The 15,679-nt window shown below is 40.1% G+C and overlaps 1 protein-coding gene across 2 annotated transcripts in view; it reads left to right on the forward strand.

The window, feature by feature from the left end:
- Window positions 1–15,679, forward strand: part of arhgef10la (Rho guanine nucleotide exchange factor (GEF) 10-like a) — a 112,225-nt gene that overhangs the window by 25,463 nt on the left and 71,083 nt on the right. For both annotated transcript variants that reach the window (XM_072381604.1, XM_072381603.1), the window contains exons 10-16: window positions 119–196; window positions 920–1,099; window positions 3,177–3,293; window positions 8,393–8,485; window positions 10,583–10,753; window positions 12,616–12,761; window positions 13,613–13,785. In XM_072381604.1, the coding sequence (XP_072237705.1) occupies window positions 119–196; window positions 920–1,099; window positions 3,177–3,293; window positions 8,393–8,485; window positions 10,583–10,753; window positions 12,616–12,761; window positions 13,613–13,785 (958 nt within the window). The remainder of the gene's footprint in view (window positions 1–118; window positions 197–919; window positions 1,100–3,176; window positions 3,294–8,392; window positions 8,486–10,582; window positions 10,754–12,615; window positions 12,762–13,612; window positions 13,786–15,679) is intronic.

Consider the following 15,679-nt stretch of genomic DNA (forward strand, 5'->3'; position numbering starts at 1 on the left):
CATGATTATAGTGTAATCCATCAGCCTGTGCCATGCTTAACTGATAGCATGCCACATAGCACAGCCCAATCATGTCCTCTTAGAGCTAGATTTCCTGACTGATCTGTTGTCTGTGCAGGTTGTCAGACGCCATATCCTGGGCTCCATCATTCAGAGCGAGCGGAGCTACCTGGAGTCTCTCAGGAGAATCTTGCAGGTGAGCTACTTAGTCCTCTTGTCCTCTTCTGCCAAATGCAATATCTTCACAGTTTAGCTGTTGTGACTTACACTGAATAGAGGAGCAGAGATATCCATCAAATTATCGCCGTGTCTCTTCATAAATAATCCTGATAAAACATCTGTGCGTATTTTTTGGCATCATGCTGATGCTGAGACAGAGAGACTGTCAGGCTTGCGCAGGATGGGGTGCAGCCTCTCCTCTTTAATCTCTCTTGTTAGAAGGGAAAGGAGACCTCTTATCTCCTCATCACAGCAAAATAAGAGGAGCACCTTTTGAAACGGTATTAACAGCAATCAGTGGCTGCCTTGTGTGCTGTGAAATCTTTCATTGTCAGGATACTATGTGCTGCCTTTGTTGTCAAGTGACATGGATGTGCATGATACTTGGTGGGGGTTCAGTTCTTTTAAAGCTTCTTTTGTTGTCATGAAATAAAGCATAGTAGTAAATCTGTCTAGTATTTTTTATCTATCTATCTTGATTTTAGCATGTTCAGATGTAAAGAAGATGAATTGTCATTTCCTCAGAGCCTTCTACAAATTCCTGTCGCCATTATTATTATCCTTTTATGAACAAGACTGTTTGCATGCAACACTCAAGAAATGTGTATTGCTGATTCCACTTAAGCATCCTTATCTGTACATATGCACATCAGCAGCATAAAAAAAATGAATAAATGCATTTCTGTCACAATCTCACCAGGAGTACCACAGACCATTGATGGAGGCTGATCCGCGCATCCTGAGTCCAAGGAAGATCCGACCCATCTTTTTCCGAATCAGAGAGATTACACAGTGTCACTCCATGTTTCAGATTGCGCTGGCATCTCGTGTGGCTGAGTGGGACAGCAATGAGAAAATTGGAGACTTATTTGTTGCTTCGGTTAGTGTGGAATATATCGCTATTTGTGTGAAATAGAAATTAAATTAGCCACTTACTGCCTGCCTTACAGCCATGTGGAAAACGAAAATGCACTCTCTTTCAATTCTTATGTATCAGGGCTTAAGGAAAATAAATAATCTAGTCCTTACCAGATCTGAAAATTAAGTAAATACAACCTCAGATGAACAACAACAGGTGACATATTACATTCATTATTTATTGAACAAAGACCAAGGCAAATCCCTTAATTTAAAAGCACATTACACTATTATTGTGTCAGTAGGAATCAGGAGGATAAGTAGCATCCAGGTGCCGCTAGTCAAAAGGCCAACTCAAGTGTGAGTACCTCTTTAAAGTGAGAGGTTTTGTAGAATGCTGGTCTGGAGCATTCCGGTGTGTGCGAACACAATGCAAATAAAGAAAGACATCAGCAATACATTTCACAATGGGAAGATTTATAAGACCATTTCTACTATTTAGTCTATCACTCTACAGTGAGAAATATTTTTTCACAAATGTAAAACATTCAAACCTGCATTACAGCATCCCAGCAAGTTCACCCTAAGGTCAGATCGTGCATTGCTCAGAGAAAATGCAAAATGTAAAAAACACGGCTACATCTCAGACTCTTCAGCTTCAGTTAGCATGTTAAATGTGAAAGTTTATGAGAGTAAAGAAAAGAATCAAGGCGTTGCCGTGGTCCAGTCAAAGCCCAGACCTCAGCCTGATTGAAATGCTGTGGTGGGACCTCAAGAGAGCTACGCAGAAACAAATGCCCACAAACCTCAATAAACTGAAGCAGTTTTTTAAGAGAGTGGACTAAAATTCCTCCACAATGAGGTGAGAGACTGATAACATCCTGCAGAAAACAATTACTTCGAGTTATTGCTGCTAAAAGTGGTTCTCCAAGCTACTAAATCATGGGGTGTCATTAGTTTTTCACACTCTGCTTCTGCATTTTGGCTTCTTTTTTTTATATATATATAAAAGACAGGGTTTAATCAGTTGTGCATTATTGTTAATCTGAGGTTGTATTCACCTTATTAAGGACCTCATATAGACCAAAGAATTTTTATTATGTTCTGAATCATAAAACCTTGTAAGATGGCGTACTTTCTTTTTCACATGACTTTTTGTTTTTGTGCACATCTGTTCATGCTCATTCTTTGTTTGTCTCTAAGTCCAATCATAGACTTTCTGGGAAGAAGCAATCATGATGTTCTTGCCAGTTTTGTCTAACTCTATACCACGATCCATGCTAGCACGGTTCTGATGAGCAAACAAGGATGGTTTACCTCAAACATGGAATTAATTAAAATCATAATGAAAATCTCAACTGCATCCAATGTTGTTTTGGATATGTGTTTCCAATTTCCAATCATAGTGATGGTATAGCAGGGTTTGGTTTGAGCTTTCCTTTGGGAGCCTCTGCAGTGCTCATCCATACAATCTGCTCATTATTTGCTTCTTTGACTTTCTTGTCTGCCGGTTATTGAAGTGCTGGTCTGTTGCTGGTGCTATTGACGTGCTTAGATCTAAAACCAAACAAGGCCATTTAGGAAGAGGAAAGTACTGGGATTGTGTTAGTTTCACTGGCTTGCTCTTTTTTCATATGGTGGTGTATCTGTACCTGCGGGGCATGTGGTAATATCTGAGAAGGAGGGGTCCTGTGGGACACTTGGAGCAAAAGAGGGTTAATTCCTTCATGTGATTTTCCAGTTTCCCATTACTCCTCACATTGTTGTATCAGCTAATTGATCAGAGAGAATAAATATTTACCACACAACAGCCACCCGCCACCCACACCCACTCTTCCACCTCATTCCTCTTTATTAGACTTCCTAAATGGCTTGTGAGGGCTGTTTTGCAATAACTGAAATTGTAAACAAACCACTTTTAAGTACTATAGCACAATACTTATACATCCATTTTGTAGCCTCTCTTTGCACAAAAATTACCCACACATTGTGTCAGAGGAAATCAAATGGATGGGGATGATGTTGCAAAAGCAAGACATGGTGGAGAACTACAGCTCTTACTGTGGCGCTGTGACCAATTCTGCTTTCTGTTTCAACAGTTTTCCAAGTCCATGGTGCTGGATGTGTACAGTGATTATGTGAACAACTTCACCAATGCCATGGCTCTCATTAAAAAGGCATGCATGTCCAAACCAGCATTTCTGGAATTCCTAAAGGTGAGTTTAAGACTATTGGCAAAATATAGTAGGTTTGCATGATTCTTTTCAAATTAAAGTAACCTATTTGTGCAACAGTTTGTGCTTGGCTTTCTGTCTAATAACCACCAGTCACTGAAACTAATAAACCCCAAAGTTCAAAGATGGGGCTTCTAAGGAGAAAAATACACCTGTAAGCTGCAAAATTAAATCTACCGACCTTATGATATATAGGTCCCTGTTATGCTGCAAAATCACTTCTGGGGCTGTCCTGTGGGACTGTGCTGGTAGTGGAGGAATTTAGTCTTGTTGGTTGTGAGGTTGGACCTCCTGGATTAGGCTTGTTCCAGCACATGGAGACTCAATTAGCGGGTTTGGTGGTCAGGGCAAAGCAGTGGGTTTAATTTCAATGCTACTTTAACCTTTTCCTTTAACATTATTTCCCAGCATATTGTCTTGATAGAGGAGGTCGCTTGAGTTGTTTTAAGATGTTTGATAAATTAGAATAGCAGTTTTACAATTTTTTTTCTGAAATAGATGTGAATTAACTTATTTTGTAACATAAGATATTTTTTAGAAAACTCAAATATAATCGAGTAATAAGAACAACTAAAACTACAAAGATATAATTGTGTTGTTGTAATATAAAATACTATATTACTGATACCCTTTTGATGAATTTAAGTTAGTTTCTTAAACAAATGAAAAACGTCACCACGAAAGAGTGTTCATAGTTTCTAGTTTCTGTTTCACAAGTGCAAAGACGAGAGCTGTTATAAACTGCGAAGATGCTTCTGAGACGTGTTGCTAAGTAAAAAGTTAATGCAGAAAGTTTGTGAAAGTTGCAGCAGATTTGTAAAAAACAACACTACCCAAGACATCTGAAGAGCTTCAGGCTGAACTGAAGCATTCTGGAGTCGTGGTTTCAGGCTCAACACGAACACTTCATGGGCGAAGGTCAGGGAGGACTCTGAAAGTAAGGTATACAAAAGCCAGAATGATATTTTCACTTATGTTCTCTACACAGATGGAAACAAAAGTAAAATGCAGTGCATCATTTGGTTTATATGTAACACAACGAAGCTCTGAAGGTAGAGATCTGAAGTAAAATCTGTAGTATTTTAGCATTTATCAGAAAATGGGGTTTGAAGAGTAGGTTTTGAATCTCTCAGCAGGACAATGACCCATCGCACACATTCAGTGGCAGAAAAGAATAGTTGAAAAGACCAGGAACAAATTTTGACCAAAATTTCATTCAAAACTTTTGCAGAGATAAATTGTACTGTTGCAAAAAGTGTCAGAAACTACCAGCTGATAATTGCTGCATCATCCTTGAAGAGGCTAACATTTCAGACATGAAATGCTGATCTTAATCTTTAGAAAAAGAATATGTTGATTAGAGTTGGTTACTAATGGTTACATTAGTTCTGAAGCGCTGCATGTTACTGAGGATAATATGGGTTTCATCCTTTGAGAGCTGCATTTATATAAAGGCATCACAGTGAGTTTAGTACAGATCAGGAGATATTTGTAAAAAAAAAATCAGAATTTCCATATTTAAACCACTTTTGTAACCTTGACAATGATTAAAAAGCAAATCAAAAAATACCCCAATGTCATTATGTCCCATTGGATTAATATTATTGAGAGAGTTGTAAATTTTAGCTCCCACATTTGCATGCAGTGGAGCGTAGCTTTATCCAGCTGAGCATTGGGCTGGTGTGAAAGCAGCTGGTGTTTGGATGGAAGGAATTACTGAACCTGCTGGAGATGTTTTGCCCAATTCTAACTTTTCGAGACATCAATTGGAATCTGTGTCCAAACACCTCGTGTACTATTGGTGCTGTGGGTGTCATATACTTCTACCTTAAATTGACATAAGTGACAGTTACATGAGCTGTAGCTTGCTGGTAAATGCCAGGCTTCTTGCTATACTGTTGAGGTTGCCTGGCAACAATTGCAATTTTAGACAGTGAGGTCAGTAACTAGAAATACATTTTGCAAAGCAAAGTAGAATGTTCCTGATTTGTACTATATATCACAGCTAGATGCAGGTCAGTTGTTTGGAGGGTGGGTAACACACAGGTTGTGAAGTAAAATCTCTTTGTTTCTTGCCTTTTGATGCTGCTTCACCTGCTTGATTGCTATTTGAAAAAGGATTGCTTACCTCTGATTCTTAGAAGAGAATGATTAGGATGATAAATGACTAACTAAGGTGTCTTACATCATCAGTCTCTTCTCTCCTCAAAGAAAAAAAAAGAAAAAAGAACCACACTGTTTTGTTCAAAATGTTGGAGTTGACCTTTAATGGATCTTTATTGTCATTGTAGAGGTACAACAAAATTAAACACTGGCATGCATAGATTAATAAAAAATACAGTTTTAAATGAAAAATTCAAAACTGACCAAATCCAAATGGAACAGAGAAAACCACAACACTGGCTTTTTTGTTGGGCTTTTGCTGTGACACAGCAAGAAATTAACCTTTTTTTTCCCTTTTGGTGAACGAGCGTGTGTCATATAAATCCAACACGTTTGGCTATACAAAAGGGTCTTGTGATCCAATAAGGCTTAAAAATTCTTCTGACCTTTTTTGACTTTGGTTTGTAATATGAAATCTCTTGAATTAAAGCATCTTTCCTGGCGTTTTTTGATGTTCTTTTACATGGTCACATTTAGATAACCACCTAGTCCAAGCTTCCGTCATGAAGGGTGTTTATGCATTTGGCAGACGCTTTTATCCAAAGCAACTTACAGGTAGGGTAAGGGGTCTGGCCTAAGGACCTCTACTGGAGGTAGTACCTGTCATGCAGGGGATCTGAACCCAGGTCTCCCACACGGAAGGTGGCAATCATACCCCTGATCAGAATTTGTGACTGAATATCAAAGCGAGTGAAATAGACCAGATTGATGCCAGATTTACTTTAATATTTAAAGCTGCAGAGCGTAACTTCTGCCGCCCCTGAGAGGATTTCTGCATTATTACAACGATGCGGCCAGCATCTGAATATGACGTATGCCCTGGTGTGTAACCCGCTCGTCTTGTGTGTGCTTTAAACGGCATCAAATGACACTGCTGTAGCTGCAAATTTGGCTTGATGGCACCACAACACCAGTATGCACATGCTAATTCTGTCCTGAGGTTGCTGTGACTGGGGCTACAGGAGTGGATACAGCTCACTTTTTCTTTACAGAAACACTTTTACTAACTGCAAGAGCTCACACTGAGACTCAAAAAAAGAGAAGAGATTCAGACAGCTGGCAGCTCACTCTCAGTCATGCTGTGTAAGACTGATGTCCACAGTCCAGTCAAGAATAATGAACTAGCCTAATTATCAAAAGTTGGTACTATCAAAAACTGTGTTCCAATAAAGTCTGCAGGATGCAGTGCAATCTCATCCCTTACAGGCTTTTCCCCAGGGAGGTAGCGGTACTGATCCGGTTCTGAATTCACTGCATCCCCAGAGCACTGTGGGTAAACCTACTATTTACTGGTAATGGAAAGAATTTAATTGGTGTGTCGCTGGTGTACCCATGTAAAAAAAAAAAAAAAGGAAAGGGCAAAAAAAAAAGGCAACACAGGCTATATTAGAGTAGAAATGTCATAACAGTGCCCAAACTTTCTTTCCCCAATGTATTTACAGCCTGAAAATACATTTAATTGAAGACTTCTGTTGCCACTCCTCGAATGTTGTGGCCACTTCTAGTAGGTGGTGAGTCAGTCGTCCTACTCCACCGCAATTTGTTACAGGAGTTTCACTATATTCCAGGCAAGAACCAGGCAAGAACTCTCTGTGAACGGAGGAGGTTCGGGTCATATTCGGAGTGAGGTATCTGGTGAACTCCTGCTGCATTTGTTTGATCTGAGATCATTTGTTTTAGATGTCCACCCCACTTAGCAAGGCTTGACTGTACTGTACATGACTGCTGTCAAAAAGAGATATAAAACCCACAGTTGTTTCTGCCTGACACCACTCAAGCTTTTTTGGAGCGTACAGCTGGAAAGAGCCCATTTGCAACATCTAAAACCGTTAGGTGTGGTGGGAAAGGTCCTGTTCAGTTTATCTCAAGAACTCGCCTTTTGCTTACAAGGTTGGCTGTGAAAAGTTTTTCCTGTGTTCAGCAGCTGAACTCAGGATCAGATGTTTTTTTTTTTTTTTTTTACAATTTTTGAGATTGCTGCCTAGTTGTTTGAATCAACGTTTTACTTCTTAGAATTTAAATTCTTGAGTGTACATCATCCACTTATGTTGCCTTTATCGTGCACCCGGAAAGACAAAAAAAGAAAAAGATCTTTTCAAATGATAGTAATGTTTGATGACAGTTTAATATTGGCACAATCATATATGACAAGATTGTTTTAACCAATTAAATAGATATGATAGAATAAATGATTGAATGATAGGCAGTATGAGATGATAGATGAGATAGGTAATGTCTGATAATGTGAAAGTAATGACCACAGGATAAGGAATTCATCCCTCATTTCTCTTAGCTGAGAGATCAGATTGGCTTTGATATTTATGAATTTAAGAGACTGCAACACCAAGGGCCTGAAAACAGAAATGATTACACACAATATTACAATTGCCAAAATATCAAGTCTCACTCCAGAATATCACAAGTATCAACCCAAGTCATTTCACACGATCAGCTATGAATTACCCAGTTCTAATGTAACTATATACAATGAAACTGTATTAAGAAATTGTAAGAAAATATATTTAAAGTCAAATTCCACTTCTTGTAAACATTGGATGTTTTTATTTTCCTTCTTTTTATTACCTTTCTTTCCTTTAAAGATGCCTGGTATTATGTCTTTTATACAGTCATTGCAGCATAGACTTAACCCTGCTCCAAAACGGTATCTCTTCCTGACCTGCGCCCACAGTAATACATTAGACATAACTCACTCAGAAAAAAAGTTCCTATTTTATAATCTCTTATGACTAACAGACCTCGATTTTCATACCTCACTCACCCACTCATACGCCTACGTGGAGTCTAAAGAGAATTCTGACAAGCTCTCATCTTTAAGTAGGAGTAACATATTTTTCTTTTGATGGTCTTCCTGTGAGAGAATATATTCCTAACTTTTTTTCCTGTCTCTGCTGTTCCAGAAGAAACAGGCATCCAGTGTTGACCGGATTACTCTGTATGGCCTCATGGTTAAGCCCATTCAGCGATTCCCCCAGTTCATTTTGCTGCTGCAGGTATTAATGTTATTAATGTTTCTATGATTTATTTTGTTTGAATCAATCCCTTTAAAGGTTTTACTCGCTAAAACACTTTCAGTACGAAAGAAAGTAGAGATTCAGCAGCAAATTTACCAGTGAATATGTAAAACTCAAGGCTATAGAGCTGATTATGGATTGTAATATATCCAGACTGCAAGGAGTAGTCCTTCAAAATTCTTATACACAGGGTAGAGCTTTAAAAGTAGATACCCATGTCAGTCTTTCATGTTGTGGTTTTATATACCAACTGCCACTTACTATTTTGAGCAAAGATTTGGATTTTAGCTTGACTTGCTGGATCTGCAGTAACTCATTTCATCCCTCAGTAAGCATTGATTACCCATGAATTCAAAAGATTACTTATGAATGTGAATTAGGCTTTTTCCTCCAGCCTAAACTCAGTACTCCAAAGTGGAAGAGTTTGTATTTAATCATACATTACAGAGAAGTGAATCTAAAGGCAGTAAGGTACATCCAAGATGCTTATCTCAGGACAAGAGCAAGCAGTAATTTACACAGTACTTTGTCACAAATAAGTATGTTGCAGGAAACTAAGAAAATTATTAAAACAATGTATTGTTTAATTGAACTATATGTTAGAACATGGGAGTAGTCTCAGTCTTTTGATTTGAGAGGATGATTCTTTGTTTTCATGTTCAGATATTTAACTGCTTTACTTCTAGATTCTGCCCTCACACACTGCTTGTGTGCAAATACTGTATGCTCTCATCCACCTCATCTGTCTGTTGCTTGTACAAATGTCCAGTGCTCCCAGTCTCAGCCCTTCCTCGCACTCAGTCTTCATCTAACGTGATGTGACAGATGGTTTGTTTTAGAGAGCCATCTGGAAATTCCACTGTAAAAAACGATCGGTAAAGGGCAAGCAATTAAAAAAATACTTAGCAGGTTATTGGATGAAGCATCTGTCTATAAAAGACCGGAGTGAACTTGAACCAATCAGATGAACCAAGCGCAACCACACTGATCAGTCATTAGGTGCGTTGGAATTGCCTTTGAAGCATGAGCATTCTTAAGAAATACATGCTGGTTAAAAATCCAGTCTGACTTTCGCTGGTTCTGAAGATTTCTGTGTGTGTACATATATGTACATACAAATATATATGTCTATTGGGGCGGCATAAAAACAGTAACTTTTTAAGAACTTTATTGTTTGAGTGTCATATTTTTGATAATTTCAACTAACTTTTTTACAATGAAAACAAAAAAATGAAAAAAATATTCTCACTAAAATTGTCGCTCTAGTTGGTGTTCCCATGGGAACAACCACTGTTGTGACCTCATTCATATTGGTAGACTTTGACTGATTTGACTGCAGTGTTTTTCATGCTCAATTTTTCATGCCGTTGGCTAATATTGTTGAATTTAAAGACAGTTGCAGACATCTAAAGGCATTCTTGAACGCACCTATTGAATGGCAGCCACCAGTGCTGTTTGTCCAGTCACCTAAAATCGGCCAGTAGCTTCTAGTAATCACTCTGATGGGTCCAAAGTCTTATGTCTCTATCACAAATAGATATTTTTCAAGCTTAACAAAATGGATTTTCACATGATTGTGATCTTGCAAGTGTCAGATGAATCGATCTGCTTTGTAAACAAAGGTCAGTCCAAAAACCTCTGCTTTCTAATTCTTCACCCCTCTTTTGCAAGTGTTCTGCCCTAGAACTTATATGTAACAAAGGTCTTAAAAATTTGGTTTCAGAAAGCAAAACTTTAGGAACTAAACCCTGCAATTTTTCAGGGTTGGACTCGTCCGTGCTGGTTATCAGTAACAGTGAGACTTGCTGTCAAGTCAAAGGCTAAAGAGTGTTTGAGCAGTGATGAAACTGAGCTGCCGCAAGCCAAGGGAGCAGCAGAAATGCAAAATCATTATTCTCACAGATTTTCATAGATGTGTGCATCTTAAATGGAGGGAAAAGAGGCATTTTACGGCATTAGAGGATTATTTTAATAAAAAAAAAGTCAGAATATGTCATTTTAAGTTTTAAACAGAGATTTATTTCTAAGGGGCTTAATCAGGCAACAGATTCTTAAACTTTCATGTGACTTTTTCAGGACATGCTAAAGAACACACCAAAGGGCCACGTGGACCGTCTGCCTTTACAGCTTGCCCTGACAGAGCTGGAGATGCTGGCTGAGAAGCTTAATGAACAGAAACGAGTAGCTGACCAGATTGCAGAGACTCAACAACTCGCCCGGAGTGTCAGTGATCGCCTGCTCAGTAAGGTGACTGGATACGCATGCAATTACTCATGCACCTGTACGTGCACTGGTACACACACATTTGCCCAAAGCAAATCAGCAGAGAGCCAGAAGCTGAGCTCTGGAACTCCTCTGCCATGTTATCACTGTGAGCCAAACACCTAGGCATTAAACTAGTATAAAGCAATCACTTATATCACTTTCCCAAACATTAATCTAGGGAGGCATTTTTATTTAGAGAAATTATCCCATAGAAATGATGCCCATTATCATTCCCAAACAGTACCCCATGCAATGGCAGAGGCGTTGCTTCTCCATTACCACACTGAAATTACAGTTCTGCTGCTGCAAATCTGAACAAATACTGCTCTGAATAAGAAGAATTAGGGGGTAAATGAGACATTTAATTGGAAACTGTAAGAGAGCTATCTCTTTCACCCTGTCGGTCTCCCTCCTCTTTGCTCTGTTTCCACTAACCCCCAACCCCCCAACCCCACCCCAGAGTCCCCACTTGCACTGTCTTGCTTACTCTCTTACTCCACTTATACACTCTTCTTCTCTTCCTCTAGTGTGACTGCATACAACATCTTCCTCTGTCATTCTTGCTCATTTCTACCCCCCATGCCTCCCTCCCTTTTCATATTTCTATATCAGCCGTTGCTTTCCAGGACCCTGAGATGAGCTGATTCGGCCAATCTCCTACACTCACAACCATTCCATTTGCAGCAGTGACACTGCAGAATTCCAATAGGAAAAAAAAAATCTCCTCTATTGCTCCCATAACCATCCAATGAAATATTCATTCTTTGTCTCAAAGTATCTAAGTCACCAGTATAGGACAGATAAGGGAGTGTGAGGGAGAATAGGTTCCATACACACTTACACTCACACAGGCGCTCACACAAGCACACAGTGGTGCAGAGCCCTTTATGCCCACTGATGCTTGAAGACTTTAAGGAAGCCTTCTCATAGCAGTGCAACAGCTGCATGGTTCTTTAGCCATCAAACAGCAGTCCAAGTTGGACTAATGAACAATTTTGTGAGCTATCTGAGCTGAAATCAGCTGCAGCTGGCAGACAGGACGTTATCTCTTGTGAAACATCAAAGTATCAGTTTGTCGCATCCATATTCGAACCAAGCCAGCTGCTTGCAGGACAGTGGCACTTAACTGTGATGAATTTGGTGTAGTTTGATGTAATATGCATAAAATAAAAGTATTGATTTAAACAGTCACAAAAGAAGCTGGACCAAAGTGATAAAAGCTCTCTGTTGCTACTCCGCTTTGCCAAACATATGGAAGATTGGAAAATGCAGCATGTGCCAACATAGCGTTGCATAGATTGCTTCTGTTATTGGATTCTTTAACTGTGTCTGTGTGTGTGGCAGTAAAGGTGTCTTTGTGTAGTAGCCCTATTGTGGTAGAAAGGATCGTGTGTCCCAGCATTTATGAACACAGCCAGTGTTAGGCTCTGTGTTAGCAATAAAGTGGATAGAGTGGTATTGGTATATATATATATATATATATATATATATATATATATATATATATATATGGCAACTCCTGGAGCCCAAATTAAGTAAATGCTTCCCTTAGGTGCCCCTTTAATCATTGTGCAAATGTGTGACGGCAAAGCCAGTGAGGGGCATGATGCTCGCACCTTTTTATCTAAGTTCACCCAATGAACAGGGCTACAGATGTGCGAGAGCGTGAACACATACACACACATTAAATGACCTTCAGCAGAATGAATGTGTTGCTAATCCCCGATGAGACATCTGTTCCTCCAAGCCTGACTTCTGTGTCCTCCAGGCACTGAACTCCAGAGGACTGGCCCTTTGTGATACTGTCTCCTTCGCCTCTGATCTGATTGCTGTGTCCCTTTTAGCAACTGAACTCGGAGCAGGGGTCACTGGTCCTTTGTGAGACGCTTATTGAGACTGTGTATGGCGAACGGGGACAAGTCCTGAAGTCGAAGGAGAGGAAAGTCTTCCTCTTTGATGATGTGCTCATCTGTGCCAACATAAATGTCAAGTAAGTCCCTCTTGTAGAAAAAGTTAAACAGTTTTTTTTTAAATTCAAGAATACTTTGCCAATGCGATCATAATGAGGAGCTGCAGTATAAGATTGTGCATATGTTTTTAAAGCAGATCTCAGTAAAGTGCACAGTTTGAAAACAGAGATATGTTGTCACACAGGGCTCTTATTTCATGCCCTGGGATTTGCAAGGATATTTTGGCAAACTGCGTAGTAAAGAGAAATAGCTGCAAGGAGATTTGAGCACTATCTGAATTTGCAGGAGCTTTATCAGCTTTAAACAAATGGTAGAACAGCTAACAACACCTTCAGGAGACCTACATTACTGACATGAAGCTTTCTTTCTTTCTTTTTTCCAATTTATTTTCTGTGACAGCGTCATTGATCACATCTCTCTCTTTCCATATCTCTCAAAAGAAGAAAACAGGACAGCGATTTTGTACATTTTGCAAAGCCCCTGTCAAAGTTGTTACTTAAAGCCCTCATGTCCAGCCCTTAAAGTAATTACCACTTTAAGTTTCACTCAGTTCAAGTGTCCACAGGTCGACTTTGTCTGCCCTCCAGGATCTTGACAAAATGATCATGGTGTTGATTGTTAGCATGATTACAGGAATACATGAATAGCAATGAGCTTCAGGGGTACAATTTTGGCAGTGAACATGGGTGATCATACACATTTTAATTCTTACTCCCAACCTGTGACATTTTAAGAGCATCTCTGTCTTTGCTGTGCCTTTTAAAAAAAATTTGTTTTTCTTTCTTTTTGCAAGGTTTGGATTGGGAGAGAATCGTCAAGTTGCTTTCCTTATGAAATTGTTTAATTTTTTTTTTCTTTTTATCTCCTCCAGAGGGCCTCCAGATATCAGCAGTCTTGTCCCAGTTGGCCCCAAGTACACCATGAAGTGGAGTGCCCCCCTACAGCAGGTGCACGTTGTAGAGGTTGGGCAGGAGGGCTCTCAAAGCAAAGAGACCTTGTTCCAGCAGAGTGGGGCTAAGAGGCCAGGAGGTGCCTGCACGTCAGGTAAAAACAAATGTATAAGTATGTGAACTTGTAGTATTTTCTCATGTGCGGCATCGATTAATCTCATGACTTTAATTGACTGTCAGTCTCAGGCCCTCCCTCTGACTCAGCAAGGCTGATCTGTCTCCGTTCTCAAGTGTCGCATGGAGGGGAGGAGACGCAGTCGTGCTGCTTGTCACTCTGATTGAAGATGTGTTTGTGGGGAGGGTTGTGATGATGGTCACTTGTATCCATCTGCCTGGGGCGTTTTATCTTGGAGAGTGATGTTGGGCCCAATGCCGCATCATCCTCACAGTCTCATTTCACTCTCTGATAGACCTCAAACACGTCTAAAAAGGAGTCATCAATCTACAGAGATTATCCCCTCCCTTTCTAGGCCCAATTAGAGAGCCAGTAGCTGGAGATACGTATCTGTAGTTGAAACACTAGTTCTCCTGCCGCCTCTCACAAAACTCTGGTGTATACAGAGCTTGACAAGATCCCTGATAAACGTGCCATGGGAAAAGGGAGATATAAGGCCTTATCAGGATGTAATGCAACGCACTCTAAAATTGCAGCTCCATGGCTTAAATATTAATGGTGCCTTCTTCAGTGCACCTTGTGTCATGCTTAACAAGCCGCCACAGTTTTGAGAGCAAGCTGATATTTTCAATGGGATTTTTTTATTTTCCTGTTCGTTAGGTAGTCAACACTCACAAGCTCACAACTTTGTGGTGAGGATTTGGGACCGTTTGAGGTTTGCACTCAGTGCAACTCTCTGCCTTCCTACACCTGTGTATAACTCTTCAAAATGACATGGCTGACAGAGGTGCTGGATACTGATTCTGACATTCTCTCTTTCTTGCTCTTTTGGCACATTGTGTTCACCTTAATCATGTCTATTCGTAAACACTGATGCACATCTGTGGGGCTAGTCCCCAAACTTTCTTTCAGACTGGCAGTAATGTCTATTTATATACTCCTGTGATGTCATCCAGTGGCATATACAGGCAAAATCCCTGTGGAGCCATTTTTCATCATATGCAAACCCCTGTACTCATCTTTATAAAGGAAAGCTTGACTTTGGGGGACCTCTGCCTGTGTCACTATTGTGCTGTTGGTCTTCTTGTGTGTTCCTACAGATGCACAGCAGGCCAAACACCATTATTGCATCTTCCTGAAAGCCAGTTGTGTCAGGTGTTTCCTATCAAGCTGTCCATTTTTCCTCCTTGATTGTCACTTCCCTTATGACCTGCTGTCAGAAATGGTTTTTTTTTTTTCATCGGAAGAGTAGCAGTGGGCTTTGGCTGGGGATCAGACATGGGTTTTGATGCAAGTGTGGAAGCTGCATTGTCTTTAAAGCCACTAGCTAGCACCACTGGCACAGCAGCAGAGTGCAAGGATGGACCCCTCTGGCTTAGGCCCTCCACACCAGTGAATTATGTGTCTGGCGGACAGTGCGGATATTCATGTCTGAGTGTATAAACCATATCCTGCCTCACCAATGGGATTATGCTGGATTACAACTCAGCACATTCACCTCTTGGGTTGTAGCCAACAGCAGGCCCATGAGGACTTGACAAACCTGCACAGAGTTTCTAAGCAATCTCGTTGGAGAAGACAGGAAAACATTGTTCTTTCAGCCAGCAGCACACCCCTTTATATTCAGATGTCTCACCTATTGATTTCCTTGCACAGATGACAGATGTCACTGACCACTATTGTCAAAAATCCCATTAAATGCCAAAAGCTACAATGGAGCCCTTTAGATGAATAGTAAAACCCTACTTTTCGCTTTTTCTTACGGCCTCACTGTCACTCCATTTATGGACGTGATTAGCCAAACAGCTGCATGTCCCCTTGGAAGAGCATTCCTCACTAAGCTCGCTGAACTGCTCAGCTCATCTACTGCTTT

Source organism: Leuresthes tenuis, unplaced genomic scaffold, assembly GCF_036924035.1.
Source record: "Leuresthes tenuis unplaced genomic scaffold, fLeuTen1.0.hap1 SCAF_3, whole genome shotgun sequence".
NCBI lineage: Eukaryota > Metazoa > Chordata > Actinopteri > Atheriniformes > Atherinopsidae > Leuresthes > Leuresthes tenuis.